We start from the raw sequence: 15,553 nt of genomic DNA, 5'->3' as shown, positions 1-15,553 counted from the left end.
AGATCTGAGTATTGTAGTTCAAAGCCAGCCTAGGCAGGAAAGCCTGTGAGACTCTTATCTCTAAATAAACACCAGAAAACCGGAAATGGAGCTGTATGTAGCTCAAAATGGTAGAGTGCTAGCCTTGAGAAAAAGCCTTCCGGGAAAGCACCCAGGCCATGAGTTCAAACCCCACAACCAACAAATGAAAAGAAAAAAGAGCCAGGCACCAATGGCTCACACTTGTAATCCTAGCTACTCAGGAGGCTGAGATCTGAGGATTGTAGTTCAAAGCCAGCCCGGGCAGAAGAAGACCATGAGACTCATATCTCCAGTGAACCATCAGAAAACCGGAAGTGGCGCTGTAGCTCAAATGGTAAAGCCATTGAAGAGCTCGAGACAGTGCCCGGGCCCAGAGTTCAAGCCCCATGACTGACAAAAAAGAAAAGAAAAAAAGAAAAAAGAACAAAAACCTGTCATCCTCAACACCTTTGGGAAAACCTTTGAGCTAGGGAGGAGATACCACGGCCATGCAGGGCTGTCTTTTCATTTGGAAAGTGTCATGTTTTATTTCAAAGCAATTTTGTTCTAGAAACATCCGTACACCATAGCAGGCAGCACCTGCCTGTCCATTCTCTGTGAGCCGTAGCCTCATGGCTTGTAGCTGCCTACATCCAGGACCCGATGGTGTCAGGAGGGACTGCTGGTGCACAGAGCACCAAAGGGACCTGTTTCCCCTCACTGAATGGACAGAAGAGCTAGTATGTCCAGAGAATCTTCCCCTCCTCTCACCTACCCTGGAGGCCTTCCCGGGGTGGCAAGGGTGTCAGTCTCCTCAGGACATGGGTTCTAGGACAAGCACTGACCAAAGATGTGGCCGGACAGGGTCTTGCCCTTCCCACTTTCTCCATCTCTGGTGTGGACCCATCCAAGGGCCCATGTGAGGGGGTGAGGCTTAAACACTAAAGGAAGAAGAGGAGGGGCACTCACAGCACCACTTCTGGTCGTGGGGGGAGGGGCTTTACATCTAGAAAGACTTTGGGGGGGGGGCGCGGAGTAGGGGAGGGTGGAGGCTTCAACAGAAACTTGAAGGAAAGGCCACCCAGGCAGAAGACTCCTCAAGTAGAAAGATTCTGTGGTTGAGCCAGGCACAGAGTTCACGCCTGTAATCCCAGCTACTCAGGAGGCTGCGATGTAAGGATCAGGATAGAAAGCCAACCCGGGCAAGAAAGTCCTTGAGAGTCATCTCCAATGAACCACCAAGGAAAAAAGTCAGAAGTGGAGCTGTGGCTCAGGGACAGTCCCCAGGCCTTGAGTTCACACCCCAGGACTGGGCCCATCCTCCCCGACCCTCCAAACCACTGTGCTGTGTCCTGCCGAGGTGGTGCTCAAAACCAAACCACGCTTCCTGCTCTGTGTGTGCACAGAGATTGTAGCCTTGCGGCTTTTCATCTCCTGATAGGACTATTTTCTGTACTGAAATTTGAACTCCGATCTTTTTATTTATTTATTTATTTTTGGGTCCAGTCCTGGGGCCTGAACTCTAGGCCTGGGCACTGTCCCTCAGCTCTTCAGCTCAAGGCTAGCGTTCTACCACTTGAGCCACAGCTCCACTTCCGGCTTTTTTCTTATATGGTACTGAGGAACTGAACCCAGGGCCTTGAGCATGCAAGGCAAGTGCTCTACCACTGAGCCACCTTCCCAGCCCCTGAACTCCGTCCGATCTTTTTGCTTGCTAGGGCAGACACTCTACAATCTGAGCCATGTCCCCAACTTTTTTTTTTTGCTTTGGTTATTTTGGAAATAAGATCTCCTCTTTACATCCACACTGGCTTGGACTGGGATCCTCCTATTTCCACTCGCTTCACGCTTAGGATTCCAGGCTCAGCTTGGTATGTTTTTGTTTTGTCGTTTTGTTTTGCCTAGGATGGCCTCGAACTCACTGTCCTCTAGATCTGCTTCCCAAGGAGCAGTGATTATAGGCATGAACCGCTTAACAGGCGGCTTTTGCATTGGCAGATGAAATTGTGTTTACCATTTGCATGATGCTTGTGCTATCGTGCACGACATGTTGGACTGAAGGCCTGCAGTTTGGAAAACATGGACCATAGAGTCAAAAGGCCCAGTCCAAATTCTGCTCTAGAACTTGGTTTTTCTGGATGTTAACTCTAGGGGCCATCTGATCAGGGCCTGACACTCACAGAGAACCTCCAGTTTGAAACTAGCTCAGCCTGTGGTTATACATTCAGTGGTTCTGGAGGATATTTGTTTGCTGCGTATTCTTGGTCAGTCCTAAGGTCTTGAACTCAGGACCTTAAGCGTGGTGCTCTTATGCTCTAAGCCATACCTTCCAGTCTTGTTTTTGCTGGTTACCTTTCAAAATAGGGTCTGGCAAACTCCCCCCCACCTCTGGCTAACCTTGAACCATGATCCTTCTACTCTGAGGCTTCTGAGGGATTGGATCACAGGTGTGAGCCCCGTGTCTGGCAGTTGGGGCACGTTTGTGTGTTCAGTATCTGTCCCTTTGGTCCCCTCCAGCTGGGCACAAGGATCCTGTCTCCCCAGTGTGTGCCTGGAGATGCTCTGGGGGGCTCCAGCATCTGTTGGGGTGACCAGGATGTCCAGCTAGGAGGAGAGAAGCAATTCAGGGCTTCCTTGGAGAGGGGTGAACTCCTCCACAGCCCTCCCTGTGCCCCGCAGACTTTAACACAGACAACTTCATCTGCAAAGAGGACCTGGAGCTGACACTGGCCCGGCTCACCAAGTCAGAGCTGGACGAGGACGAGGTGGTGCTGGTGTGCGACAAGGTCATCGAGGAGGCGGACTTGGATGGGGACGGCAAGCTGGGCTTCGCGGACTTCGAGGACATGATCGCCAAGGCGCCTGACTTCCTCAGGTCCGCCAGCAGGGGGCGCCCACGCGAGCGGGGGGGGGGGGGGGCGGCAGGGATGGATGGTGTGGGCCCATGGGACCTCCATAGGCCCTGATGGGCAGGTCAGGAAGCAGACAAGCAGGTTCTAGGCCCAGCTCCCCTCCAGCTGTGGCCTTGTGCGTGGCTGGGCACTGATGGCTCACACCTGTCATCCCAGCTAGTCAGGAGGCTGAGATCTGAGGATCGCGGTTCAAAGCCAGCCGGGGCTGGTTGTTGTGGATTTTATTTATTTATTTTGGTCAATCTTGGGGCTTGAACGCAGGGCCTGGGTGCTGTCCCTGGGCTCTTCTGCTCAAGGCTAGTGCTCTACCACTTTGAGCCACAACACCACTTCCAGTTTTCTTTTCCTGCCCCGGCTGGCGTCGAACCAGGATCCTCAGATCTCAGTCTCCTGAGTAGCTGGGACGACAGGTGTGAGCCACTGGCACCTGGTCTTGCTTTTGTTGTTGTTTTTTTGTGCTGATCCTGGGGCTTGAACTCAGGATGTGGGCATCGCATCCTAGCTTTCACACAGGCGGGCGTTCTACCACTTGAACCACACCTACACTACTAACTAGCAGCTCCTTTTCTGATGAGCCTTCTGCCCTGCCCATGACTTCTGTCTTTTCTCTCTCTTTCCAGCACTTTCCATATCCGAATCTGAGGAGCCTGCAGGGGCCTGAAGCCCCCCTCCAGACTTCTGTCTGCACAGGGGTGTCACCTTCACGCACCCCCAGAGCGGGACTGTGGTTCACACTCACACTCACGGACACTCCCTGTGGCCCTTTAAGCAAAAAATAAATAAATAAATACGGAAAATTAACCAGGGAAGGGAGTATGAGCAACAGGACCTTTCCCAGGGTACCCCACGATCTGGTTCTTTTCCGGGGTCTCCTGATCACTGCATGGCTCACTACTCACCCTCCCCCCACTCCAGCCAGGCACTGTGGCTCACGCCTGTCATCCCAGAGACTCAAGAGGCTGAGATCTGAGGATCGAGGTTCAAAGCCAACCCAAGGCAGGAAAGTCTATGAGACTCTTATTTCCAATGAACCACCAAAAAAGCCAGAAGTGGTGCTGTGGCTCAAGTGGTAGAGTACCAGCCTTGAATGAGAAAGCTTAGGGATAGTGCCCAGGCCCTGAGCTCAAGTCCTACATATTCACACACACACACACACACACACACATGAAAACTCCCCGGGAGGGGTTGGCAGGAAGCCTAACAGCCTGGTGACCCCCCAGCCACCCCCAAAGTCGTGCACACCAGGGTTCAACAAGCTATGCAATCTCTTTTCCAAAGCCCAGTGCAGGACTGCGCCCCAGCCCTGTCAGTCCTTGTCCAGTCGCTGTCCCCAAGCGAAGTTGTACAGGTGTAGGTCCAAGGGCTCCGTCTCTGTCCCCGAGTCACCGCCCCGGAATCCCCCACGCCACGGACGCCCGGCTGCCATGGGCTGGCCACAGATGTGTGAACCAAGAGTAAATCAGTCCTGTGTCTCACAAACCTGTGTCTGTCACATGGAGAACATTCTGGGGTATTGCTTCACTTCACCCTCCGGACCCCACGAAGGTGTTTCTAACTTGACTTCAAAAGATGTTGGCTGAGCAGTGTTTTCATGGCTGCTTTGTTTGTTTTTGTCAGACGTGGGGCTTGAACTTGGGCCTGGATGCTGTCCCTGAGCCTCTTTGTTCTCAAAGCGCTCTACCACTTGAGCCCCTTCTGTTTTTCTAGTGGCTCATTGGAGAGAAGAGTCTCATGGACTTTCCTGCCCGGGCTGGCTTTGATCATGTGATCCTCAGATCTCAGCCTCCTGAGTAGCTGGGATGATAAGTGTGAGCCATGGTGCCCGGCCAGACTGCCATACGGAGGGTCTCACTAGGTGTGGGTCCTCATCTATACCACAAAAGGGTTGGGCCAGGATTTGCCTAGCTTATGGAGACTGGGGTGCAGGGAGGAGCTGGGGGGCAATTCTGGGGGGCCAGAGTCAAGGCCACAGGCCTCCCCACCCGCTGAGGCAGGAGCAGAATTGAGGCTTTGGTCAAGACCTTCTGGGTTTTTCTCAGGATCGGAGCTGGTCTGGTTTTCCAGAGCAATTTTGTTATTTTTGTTGGTTTTTGTTTTGTTTTGTATCAGGTCTGGAGCTTGAACTCATGACCTAGTTTTTATCCCTCTGGGCTTTTTCATCCAAGGGTGGCACTCTACCACTTGAGCCACAGCATTATTTCTAGCTTTTTGTTCCTTCCTTGGAGATAAGAATCCCCCAGACTATCTTGCCCAGGTTGGCTTTGAACCGCCATCCTCAGGTCTCAGCTTCCCAAGTAGCTGGAATTACAAGCGTGAGCCACCCTCTCCTCCCCCTGGTTTATCAAAAGCAGTTGTGTGATGTCACCCGTCCAGTTAGGAAAGAGAAAAAAAAGTCTTTCCTTGGCCCACACACTTGGCAAGTATTTCATGGTGGGATGCAGGCTCAGTCAACCAATCTAGAACTGTGTGCACTTGTCTGATCCATGCCTTTGGAGAGTCCCCTTTCTCCTTCGGACAGAGTCCCTCCATCGCATGGGCAGGAGGTCCTGGAGGAGCAGCATACACCCAGGAAAGGGTCACGGGTGGCCCCAGGCTCCGCTCCTCCCCAGCCAGGTCTCTGGCTGTGTCTCCTGAGCCTGGTTCCATCCCGGCTGGTTGGGTCTGAGGATGGGCATGACGGCTTCCAAGGAGTGGGGAGCCTTTGAACCGTTTGGCATCGCCTGGGCACCAGGACCCCGCATGCTGGGCCTGCATCAGAATCTGTGTTTCTTGTCAAATAGTCTCCGGAGTTTGTCAGGCTGTGGGAGGAAGCAGGTATTGGGACGCGGGTTCTCCAAAGAGGAAGGAAAGACTCCAGCTCAGAGACCCTCTGCAGTGGCCCAGTGCTAGGACATAAGACTTTGTGCCCTTCCCTTCCTGCCCTCCCCCTCCTACCCACCCACCCACCCCTGCCCCACCACCTCCCCCATTGTCTGAAACTCCATCTGCAGCCACAGAGGTACAATTTACCTTATTCTGGCTAAGGAAGGGAGGCAGAAGAGGAGTATGAAAAGAACTAGCAAGTACTGGGCACTGGTGCTCAGTCATCCCAGCTACTCAGGCTGAGATCTGAGGATGGCGGTTCGAGGCCAGCCCCGGCAGGAAAGTCTATGAGACTCTTATCTCTAATTAATTAGCAAAATGATAAAAAGCCGAGCTGTGGCTCAAGTGGTAGGCCACAAAACCTAAGGGACAGCACCCAGGCCGAGTTCAAGCCCCACCACTGACAAAAATAAACCAACCCTGAAAAACAACAAAAGGAGCTGAGGATTAAGCAGGCTCAGGACTGTCATCCTAGCAACTCAGGAAGCTGAGATCTGAGGATCGCAATGGACGACACCAAGCCAAAGTGCAGCTGTGGCTCAAATGGTAGAGCGCCCATGCTCCAGGACCAGCACACTCACAGACACAGAAACACAGACACACACATACACACACACAGGAAAAACAAACATGGAATGGGACTCTGGAAGTCCCCAGAGGACTGTGTGTGTGTGTGTGTGTGTGTGTGTGTGTGTGTGTGTGTGTGTGTGTGTGTGTGTGTGTGTGTGTGTGTGTGTGTGTGTGTGTGTGTGTGTGTGTGTGTGTGTGTGTGGTGGGTCCTGGGGTTTGAACTCAAGGCCTTGAGTTTTCCCCTTGGCCTTTTTATTCCAGGCTGGTGCTCTACCATTTGGGCCATACCACCCCTTCCAGCTTTTTGCTGGTTCAGTGAAGAGTCTCACAGACCTTTCTGCCGGGCTGGCTTCCTCAAATCTCAGCCTCCTCAGTAGCCGGAACGACAGGCGTGTGCACCAGTGCCAGGCAGATACCAGCTACCTCACACCCCCAACCTAGCAGCAATTTCTCTCATCACCATCACCGCCTCCACCAGCAGCAGGCCTGGAAAGTTCTAGGTGCTTCTAGTAACCTGTCTAGCTTGTGGCCTGAGGGCTCCCCCGCCCCACACTCACCACTCACCTTGGATATCCGGCTGGACTGCTTGGCCTTGTCTGCTGGGATTTGCTCATAGGTATTTCCAGGCCCAGGGACCCCTGGGGCCCCAAAGATCCTCTCATAGCCACAGTCCGCGGGCTCTGACAGTTTGCTGTAGGGGGTACTGGCGGGAAGCTGGGGCTGCCTGGCAGGGGGACTCCAGCAGGCTGGAATCTGCTCGTAGGTACAGCCTCTGTGGCCTGCCGGGTCCCAGGCCTGCTGGAGGCCGCCGGTCTGCACCAGCTCATAGGCATCTGCAGAGCCGTCCTCCGGGCTGGGCTGGGCCTCCGGACTCAGCTTCAGAAACCTGTGCCTCCAGGTTGTAGCCGCCTGGGGCCCCAGGGCCTCGTAGCTGGGGGGCAGGATGAATCCTGAGGACGCAGGAGACGCTGGTTGACCTTGGTCTGGGCCCTCGGCCTTGTTCTGGTCTCCATCTGGAAGTTTCCTCAGGGTCTCTCGGCCAGGAGAGCAGGCCTGGCTACCATGTTTGTTGGACATCTCTGGGCTTGGGCCTGGTCGTGCGCGGTTCATTTTTCTTATGTCTACGTAGATGATGTCATTGGGACCTGCAAGAGACTCCTCCAATAGAGAGGCGCTCTTCTCGGGGAGCTGGGGCATCCTGGTGGAGGCCTGGGGGCGGGGAGGGGAGGAGGGAGAATGTCTTAAAGGCAGAAGTGAGGGGTGTGAGTCAGGTACAGTAGCTCACGCCTGTAATCCCAGCTACTCAGGAGGCTGAGATGTGAGGATCCCCAGCTCAAAGCCAGCCTGGACAGGAAAGTCTGTGAGAACCTTACCTCCAACAAACCAGCAAAAAGCCAGAAGAGGAGCTGTGGCTCAAGTGGTTGAGTGCCAGACTTAAGCAAGAGTACAAGGCCCTGAGTTCGGCATGAAAACAAGCAAGCAAGCAAACAAACAAGCGAAAATACCAATGAAGATTGCTTAGACATCTTCAAGTTGGCTGAACTTTCTGGCTTGGCCTCAATTTATCTCACTTTTCCAGACAAGGGTGGGCATATGACATTCAGAGTCCCGCCCGGCTCTTGTGATCCTAGGAATTTACTTATTTATTTATTCATTTTTGTGCCATTCCCGGGACTTGAACTCAGAGCCTGGGCACTGTCCCTGAGCTTTTATGCTCAAGGCCAGTGCTCTACCACTTGAGCCACAGCTCCACTTCCGGCTGCTTTTCCACCTGCACTAGCCCCATCCCCTAAGGGCTCTCTCCTCCTTCAGAGTGGCCCACACTCATGTCCATCATTCATGAATTTCCCCCACACCCCCACCCCTTTTTTGGTGCCAGTACTGATGTCTGAACTAGGGCCTAACCACTATCCCTTAGCTTCTTGTTTTTTGTTTTTGTTTTTTGGTCGGTCGTGGGGCCTGAACTCTGGGCCTGGACGCTGTCCCTCAGCTCTTCAGCTCAAGGCAAGCGCTCTACCACTTGAGCCACAGCGCCACTTCCGGCTTTTTTTCTTTTTGCTTATGTGGTGCTGAGGAATCGAACCCAGGGCCTCATGCATGCAAGGCAAGCGCTCTACCACTGAGCCACCTTCCCAGCCCTATCCCTTAGCTTTTTTTACTCAAGACTGGTGCTCTACCATTTGAGCCACAGCTCCACTTCTGGTTTGTTTTGATTTACTGGAAATAAAAGTCTCATAGACTTTTTTTTTTTTTTTTTTTTGGCCTGGGCTGGCTTTGAACTTCAATCTTCGGATCGCAAGCTCTCGAGTAGCTGGGATTACAGGCAAAAGCACTGGCACCCAGATTTAGCATTCTCTCTTGCAAGAAGCTCAGGCATGGTAAACAGGCTCAGAGAGGTTACCTCACTTGGTTAAAGTCACACAGTAAGAAAGTGGCCCAGCCGGGCTCGAAACAAACTCAACCACTGCCCAGGGCAACCTTGTGGGTGATTCCTAGCCAGAACTACATGTCTCTGCCCCTGGTACTCAGCAGGCCAGCATGGCCTCAGCATGGCCTCTCCAGCCTTGCCTGTGGTGTGACACCACCTCCCCCAACGAATCCTCCTCACCTCCACGCTCTCCTCCTTGGACAGCGCCTGAGGACTGGCCTCCACGCTCTTCTTGGAGTGTAGGAAGGACACTTGGGGCTTGGCAGGGGGCCGTGGGCTGGGCGGCTTGTCGGGGGCCACCACAGGGGACGCTAGAGCTGAGGGACTGCCGGGGCCCACGCTGGGCTGATGGAGGCCCAGCGTGACAGCATCGTAGACATCCTTGTCTTCCAGCTGGGAGAGGGGGGGCGCAGAAGGTGCCATATCAGACACCTGTGGCCAGAAGTGCCCTCACCCCCTCTATGCCTCCCTCCCTTCCTCCCTTCCCTCCCTCCTTCCCTCCTTCCTTCCTTTCCTCTCTCTCTTTCTTTCTTTCTTTTCTTTCTTGCTTTCTCTCTTTCTTTTTACCATTATTGGGGTTTGAACTCAGGGCCTGGGCGCTGTCCCTGAGCTTCATTTACTCAAGGCTAGCGCTCTACCACTTGAGCCTCAGCACCACTTCTGGCTTTTTCTGCTTATGTGGTGCTGAGGAATAGAATCCAGGGCTTCATGCATGCTAGGCAAGCACTCTACCACTGAGCCACCTTCCCAGACTTCTTTCCTTCTTTCTCTCTCTTTTTCCCTCCCTCCCTTCCTTCCTCCCTTCCTTCTTCCCTTCTCTTTCTTTCTTTCTTTCCAGTCGTGGGGCTTGAACTCTGGGTCTGGCGCTGTCCCTCAGCTCTTCAGCTCAAGGCTAGTGCTCTACCACTTAAGCCACAGTGCCACTTCCAGTTTTCTGGTGGTTCATTGGAGATAAGAGTCTCACATTCCTGCTAAGGCTGGCCTTGAACCAAGATCCTCAGATCTCAGCCTCCTGAGTATCTAGATTACAGGCGTGAGCCACTGAACCTGGCTTCCTCCTTCCTTCCTTCTTTCCTTCCATCCATCTTTTCTTTCTTCTTTCTTCCTTATTTCCTTCCTTCCTTCCTGGTCCTAGGGATTGAACTCGGGGAGCTTCTTTTGCTCAAGGCTGGCACTCTATTACTTGAGCCACAGCTCCACTTCTGGCTTTTTCTTTTTTTTTGGTCGGCCTTGGGGCTTGAACTCTGGGCCTGGGCACTGTCCCTCAGCTCTTCAGCTCAAGGCAAGCGCTCTACCACTTGAGCCACAGCGCCACTTCCGGTTTTCAGGTGGTTCATTGGAGATAGGAGTCTCACGGTCTCTCCTGCCCGGGCTGGCTTTGAACTGCGATCCTCAGATCTCAGCCTCCTGAGTAGCTAGGATTACAGGTGTGAGCCACCAGCGCCCGGCCACTTCTGGCTTTTTCTAAGTATTTTATTGGAGATTGGAATTTCTCAGACTTTTCTGCCTGAGCTGGCTTCAAACCCTGATCCTCAGATCTCAGCCTCCTGAGTAGCTGGGATGACAGGCATGAGCCACCAGTGCTCAGCACCTGCCTCCACTTTGAACATAAGGATGGTGACATCATGGCCAGCCTCCTTGAACAGCAGGACATAGGACCAGGAAGGGCCTGCACTCGGAGGATGCCCACCCCAGGTCTGGACACCTTGCCCTGCCACCCGAACCCCCAGGGAAAGGAGAGGGCCTACCCGGGGGCACGCAGCAGCCAGGGTCTCCCCGAATGGCTCGAACTGCACCTCCTGGTAATGGCGCACCAGCTCGTCCAGGGTGCGGTGGCTGAGGGTGTCCCCAGAGACCAAGTAGCGCCGGTTCCACAGCTGGTTGATGATGAAATGGCGACAGCGATCGCTGCCCCTGTGGAGAGACACAGACACTGTCCCCCACCCCAGGCTTTTGTCCCCAACCCCATGCCCATCCTCTGCTTGTATTTCTTGGAGCCAGCCCCATTTGGATATCTTTTTCTTTTGTTATAAGTTGGCACTCTACCGATGATCTCATTAGGTGGAGGAAACAACAACAACAAACCCAAAGACCTAGGCGCTGGTAGCTCACTCCTGAGATCTGAGGATCAAGGTTCAAAGCCAGCCTCGGCAGGAAATCTGTGAGACTCTTATCTCCATTGAACCACCAGAAAACCCAGAAGTGGCTCTGTGGCTCAAAGTAGTAGAGTGCTAGCCTTGAGTAAAAGAGCTCAGGGACAGAGCCCAGGCCATGAGCTCAAGCCCCCTGACAAAAAAAAGAAAAAAGCAAAGCCAAGCCTAAGGCAGAAAAGATTTTTGAAAAATGCTCATTTTAAGCTATGCATGGGTGGCGCACACTTGTAATCCTAGCCACTCAGGAGGCTAAAATCTGAGGATTGAGGATCGAGGCCAGCCCAGGCAGGAAAGTTCACAAGACTCCATTTCCAGCCAACTAGCAAAAGGTGGGGCTGGAGACCTGATTCAAGTGGTAAAATGCCAGCCTTGAGCAAATAAATGGGAACAAAAGGCACCAAATGTCAGATTTGCCCCCCCCACACACAAACCAAAAAATGTTATTTGTTTACAAATGCCTACCACAGCATTTCACAGAACAAAAAGAACTATGTTTAACATGACTACCATTGGGTCCAGGGGCTCACCTCTATAATCCCAGCTACTTGGGAAGCAGATGTAGGTGGATCAAAGTCAGAGACCAGTCCAGGCAAAAACACAAGACCCTAATTCCCAATGCTCCAGCCTAGCTCAGACCTCAGGCCCCGCCCCCCCCACATCCAGCCAATGGCAGGGCCTCCTCACCCCATACCTCTGGGCTGATTTCCAGCCCCCTCCCTACGCACTTGGAGGCTCCGGCAAAACAGGAATCTGATCGGCCGTCAGTGCCTGCAGTCTGAGCCCTGAGGCTGTTCCCAGTTGCCATTCTTTCTCTCCCAGGAGCCTGAAGTGTGTAGTATGTGTGTGTGTGTGTGTGTGAGTGTGTGCCACTATGAGCACTTGGACTCAGAGTCTCACTGTCTCCGCTTTTGTGCTCATAGCTGGTCTCTAGCAAGAGAACCCCATCTCCACTTCCGGCTTTATTTTTATTGTATTTTTTGGCTGGTTAATTGGGGAACAGAGTCTCTTGGATTTGTCTGCTTGGGCTGGCTTTGAACAACAATCCTCAGATCTTTGCTTCCAGAGTAGCTAGGATGACAGGCGTGAGCCACCAGCGCCTGGCTTTAGGACCCAACATCTTACCTCTATCTTCCCCACCACAATCACACCTTCCTTTTCTTTTCTTTCCTTTTCCTTTTTTTTTTGTCAGTTGTAAGACTTGAACTCAGGGCCTGGGCACTGTCCCTGAGCTTTTTTGCTCAAGAGCTAGAACTCTACCACTTGAGCCACAGCACCACTTCTGGTTTTTTGGTGGTTTTTATTGGAGATAAGAGTCTCACAGACTTTCCTGCCCGGGCTGGCTTTGAACCACAATCCTCAGATCTCAGCCTCCTGGGTAGCTAGGATTATAGGCGTGCGCCACTGGCACCCGGCTAGTCAGTGCTTTTCTGAAGGGATTTCTTGGGGCCCACCAATACAAGCAGAGCTGTGCGGGCTTGCTGGACCTCTGGGCTCGTGGAGAAGGCTCCATTGACAGATGCCTGAGGCAATCTGGCCCCTCCCAATCATTTCCCCAGTTACCTGTAGGACAGGATGTAGCCGGTGGCCTGGTCACTGAGACGGATGAGGAAGCAGCCCACAGCTTTATCTCTGAGGAGCTCTTCCGTCTGTCTGGGCAGAGCACAGCTCGTTAACTGAGGGCCTGGACTCCTCTGAGCCACGGGCAGTAAGCTACAACTGGAGACTTCTAAGACAAGGGGCCGGGAGGGAAGCCGGGCGCTGGTGGTTCACATCTGTCATCCCAGCTACTCAGGAGGCTGAGATAGGAGGATCACAGTTCAAAGTCAGCTCAGGCTGGAAAGTCTGGGAGACTCTTATCTCCAATGAGCCAGCAAAAAGCTGGAAGTGTGGCTCAAGAGGTAGAGCACCAACCTTGAACACCAACCAAAACCAGGCATGAGGGCAAGACCTTGAATTCAAGCCCCAGGATCAGCAAAAAAGAAAAGGAAGATGAGGGAACGCCCCCTTGGGATTGCTACCTACACCTGTGTGCCATGCACACTGCACAAATTTCCTGCAAGGAAAGAGTTGCCTGCTCTGCTCAAGACTAGCGCTCTACTACTTTGAGCCATAGCGCCACTTCTGGTTTTCTGGTGATTCATCGGAGATAAGAGTCTCAGGGACTTTCCTGCCTGGACTGGCTTCGAACCATGATATTCAGATCTCAGCCTCCTGAGTAGCTGGGATGACAGGCGTGAGCCACTGGCATCCAGCTGGTCTAAGTGTGCTCAACTGGGCCTCTTTCTGTCTGTCTCATAGCTTTGTGGCTCCACCCTCCCCTCCACCACCACCCCCTATCCCCAACAGCAGCCATCCAAGAGACAAGCCCTCCTTGGCCTGGCCCCTCATTCCCCCTCCAAGGTCTCCACTCAGCACGGGGCAAGGGGAAGACATAGCCATTCTTGAACCTAAGACTTTTGGGCCCTGCTGACCAGAAAAGGGGCAGCCTTAAAAAAAAGACCACAGATAGAGTATTAAAAGTACTGAGTGAGCCGGGCGCTGGTGGCTCACGCCTGTAATCCTAGCTACTCAGGAGGCTGAGATCTGAGGATCGCGGTTCAAAGCCAGCCCGGGCAAGAAAGACCGTGAGACTCCTATCTCCAATAAACCACCAGAAAACCAGAAGTGGCGCTGTAGCTCAAGTGGTAGAGCGCTCGCCTTGAGCTGAAGAGCTGAGGGACAACGCCCAGACCCAGAGTTCAAGCCCCACGACCAACCAAAAAAATAAATAAATAAAAGTACTGAGTGACCCAGGTACCAGTGGTTTACGCCTGTCACTAGAGTAACCCAGGAGGCTGAGATCTGAGGATAGCAGTTCCAAGCCAGCCCGGGCAGAAAAGGCCTTGAGATTCTTAACTACAAAAAGCCAGAAGTGGTGCTGTGGCTCTAGTGGTAGAGTGCTAGCCCTGAGCAAAAAGAGCTCAGCCACAGCACCCAGGCTGAGTTCAAGCACTGAAGAAAGAAAAAAAATTCTGAGTGCCAGTTGCTCACACCTGTAATCTCAGCTACTCAGGAGGCTGAGATGTAAGGATGCTGGTTAAAAGCCAGTCCAGCCCTGGTAGAAAAAAAAAAATATCTGTATGACTCTCATCTCTAATGAACCAGCAAAAAGCCAGAAGTAGAGGTGTGGCTCAAGTGGTCAAGTGCCAGCCTTGAATGAAGGATCGAAGCAAGAGTACAAGGCCCTGAGTGCAGACTCTAGTACTAGCACCAAAAACAAAAACAACAAGAAAAAAAAAAGACAAAAAACTCACACGAAAATTGGTGCGAGCGAGTCACCTCTGAGGTGTCGGTCTATCTGGGTCTGGCCCTGGGTTGTGCCGCAGGACTTGAATTCACGCCCCCAGACACTGTCCAGTCTACAAGGCCTGCCAAAGACATGTCTTCTGCCCAAGTAGACACAGCAGCTCCAGGGAGATGAAACCTTACTTGCGGGTGATGAAGCCGTGGAACCAGGGGGGCAGCACCCCGTTCTGCAGGATGACCGGAGCCTGCGTCTCCATGAACCATTTCACCGCCAGCTCCCGGAGCTCGGCCACAGACTCCTTATCTGCCCATCCTTCAGACCGACTCCCCAGACTGAGCTGCTCCAGGCTGCCCTCCATGCTGGCCAGTCCTGGGGGTGCAGGCAGAATCTACAAGGATCTTTTATATCTGTGGGTGCTCCAGCTCATTTGCCTGAGACCACACCTTCCCACAGCACACAGGAGCCCCATTGTCACCCCTGTGCTGGCACCTGCTTCTCCTATAATACCTTGGGGACAGAACATCTGGATGGCTAAGGTGCTGGTGGCTCATGCCAGTCATCCTAGCTACTCAGGAGGCTGAGATCTGAGGATCGCAGTTCGAAGCCAGCCCGGGCAGGGAAGTCCATGAGACTCTTATAGCTAATGAAGCACCAGAAAACCGGAAGTGGTGCTGTGGGTCAAAGTGGTAGAGTGCTCACCTGGAATAAGAAAAGCTCAGGGACAGTGCCCATGCCCTGAGTTCAAGTCCCACAACTGACACCCCCTCCCCCCCAAAAAAGAGAACATGAATGGAGGGGCAGAAGCAGCAGGGGGGGAGGGGAGGCCATCAAGACACACAAACTGCTCTGTGTGTGTGTGTGTGCTAGTGCTAGAACTTGAACTCAGGACCTAAGTGTGGCCCTTTAGCTTTTTCTCTCAAGGCTGGCGCTCTAACACTTGAGCCATACTTCTAGCTTCTGGCTTTTTTGGTGGTTACTTGGTTACTTGGAGAGAAGTCTCACAGACATTCCTGCTGGGGCTGGGTTTGAACCACCATCCATGATCCTCAGATCTCAGCCTCCTGAGTAGTTAGGATGACTGGTGCCAGGCTGAGCTATGTTAATTGCTTTCTCAATGACACGCCTCCTGGGAGGCCCCGCCCATTACAGGTCTCCCCCCCACCTCCCAACATTGCCACCCTGAGGACCCAGCTTCCAACACAGCTTGGTTTGTGGGGGACCAACCACATTGGCGCCATGGCCACCTGTTTGCTGTTAGGAAGGGTCAATGAGTTAATTCTTTTGAACAAGGGTTTCGAACAACATAAACAAAGCGATTGCCTTAATACTGATGGTGAAGATG

General features: G+C 53.0%; 2 protein-coding genes across 3 annotated transcripts in view; one reads left to right on the top strand and one right to left on the bottom strand.

Moving 5' to 3' along the window:
• The window catches only part of Cib2 (calcium and integrin binding family member 2), an 18,922-nt gene extending 15,209 nt beyond the window's left edge, over nucleotides 1–3,713 (top strand). For both annotated transcript variants that reach the window (XM_070042785.1, XM_070042786.1), the window contains exons 5-6: nucleotides 2,680–2,875; nucleotides 3,533–3,713. In XM_070042785.1, coding sequence (XP_069898886.1) covers nucleotides 2,680–2,875; nucleotides 3,533–3,554 — 218 coding nt within the window. In that variant the 3' untranslated portion in view covers nucleotides 3,555–3,713. The remainder of the gene's footprint in view (nucleotides 1–2,679; nucleotides 2,876–3,532) is intronic.
• A 95-nt stretch (nucleotides 3,714–3,808) lies between these two features.
• Sh2d7 (SH2 domain containing 7) lies at nucleotides 3,809–14,569 on the bottom strand. The gene is made up of 6 exons (XM_070042784.1): nucleotides 14,394–14,569; nucleotides 12,486–12,575; nucleotides 10,521–10,686; nucleotides 8,953–9,165; nucleotides 6,909–7,553; nucleotides 3,809–5,710 (listed from the first exon to the last, which is right to left on the bottom strand). The coding sequence occupies exons 1-6, from the start codon at nucleotides 14,567–14,569 to the stop codon at nucleotides 5,666–5,668; spliced, it is 1,335 nt and encodes a 444-aa protein (XP_069898885.1). The 3' UTR covers nucleotides 3,809–5,665.
• Nucleotides 14,570–15,553: the final 984 nt, after the last annotated feature.

The sequence above is a fragment of the Dipodomys merriami genome, unplaced genomic scaffold, assembly GCF_024711535.1.
Source record: "Dipodomys merriami isolate MVZ:Mamm:240054 unplaced genomic scaffold, mDipMer1.0.p SCAF_33, whole genome shotgun sequence".
In the NCBI taxonomy this organism is placed as follows: domain Eukaryota; kingdom Metazoa; phylum Chordata; class Mammalia; order Rodentia; family Heteromyidae; genus Dipodomys; species Dipodomys merriami.
The sequence above is the reverse complement of the archived record's forward strand: the minus strand, read 5'-3'. Positions and strand labels throughout refer to the sequence as shown.

Excerpts from the sequence above, each read along its gene's own strand:
- Sh2d7 (XM_070042784.1), bottom strand. The coding sequence starts at position 14,569 with ATGGAGGGCAGCCTGGAGCAGCTCAGTCTGGGGAGTCGGTCTGAAGGA. Across the intron at positions 10,687-12,485 it reads GGCTACATCCTGTCCTACAG|GGGCAGCGATCGCTGTCGCC; the intron begins GTAACTGGGGAA and ends GTCTCTCCACAG. Across the intron at positions 9,166-10,520 it reads TGGCTGCTGCGTGCCCCCGG|CTGGAAGACAAGGATGTCTA; the intron begins GTAGGCCCTCTC and ends CCCCTCTCCCAG.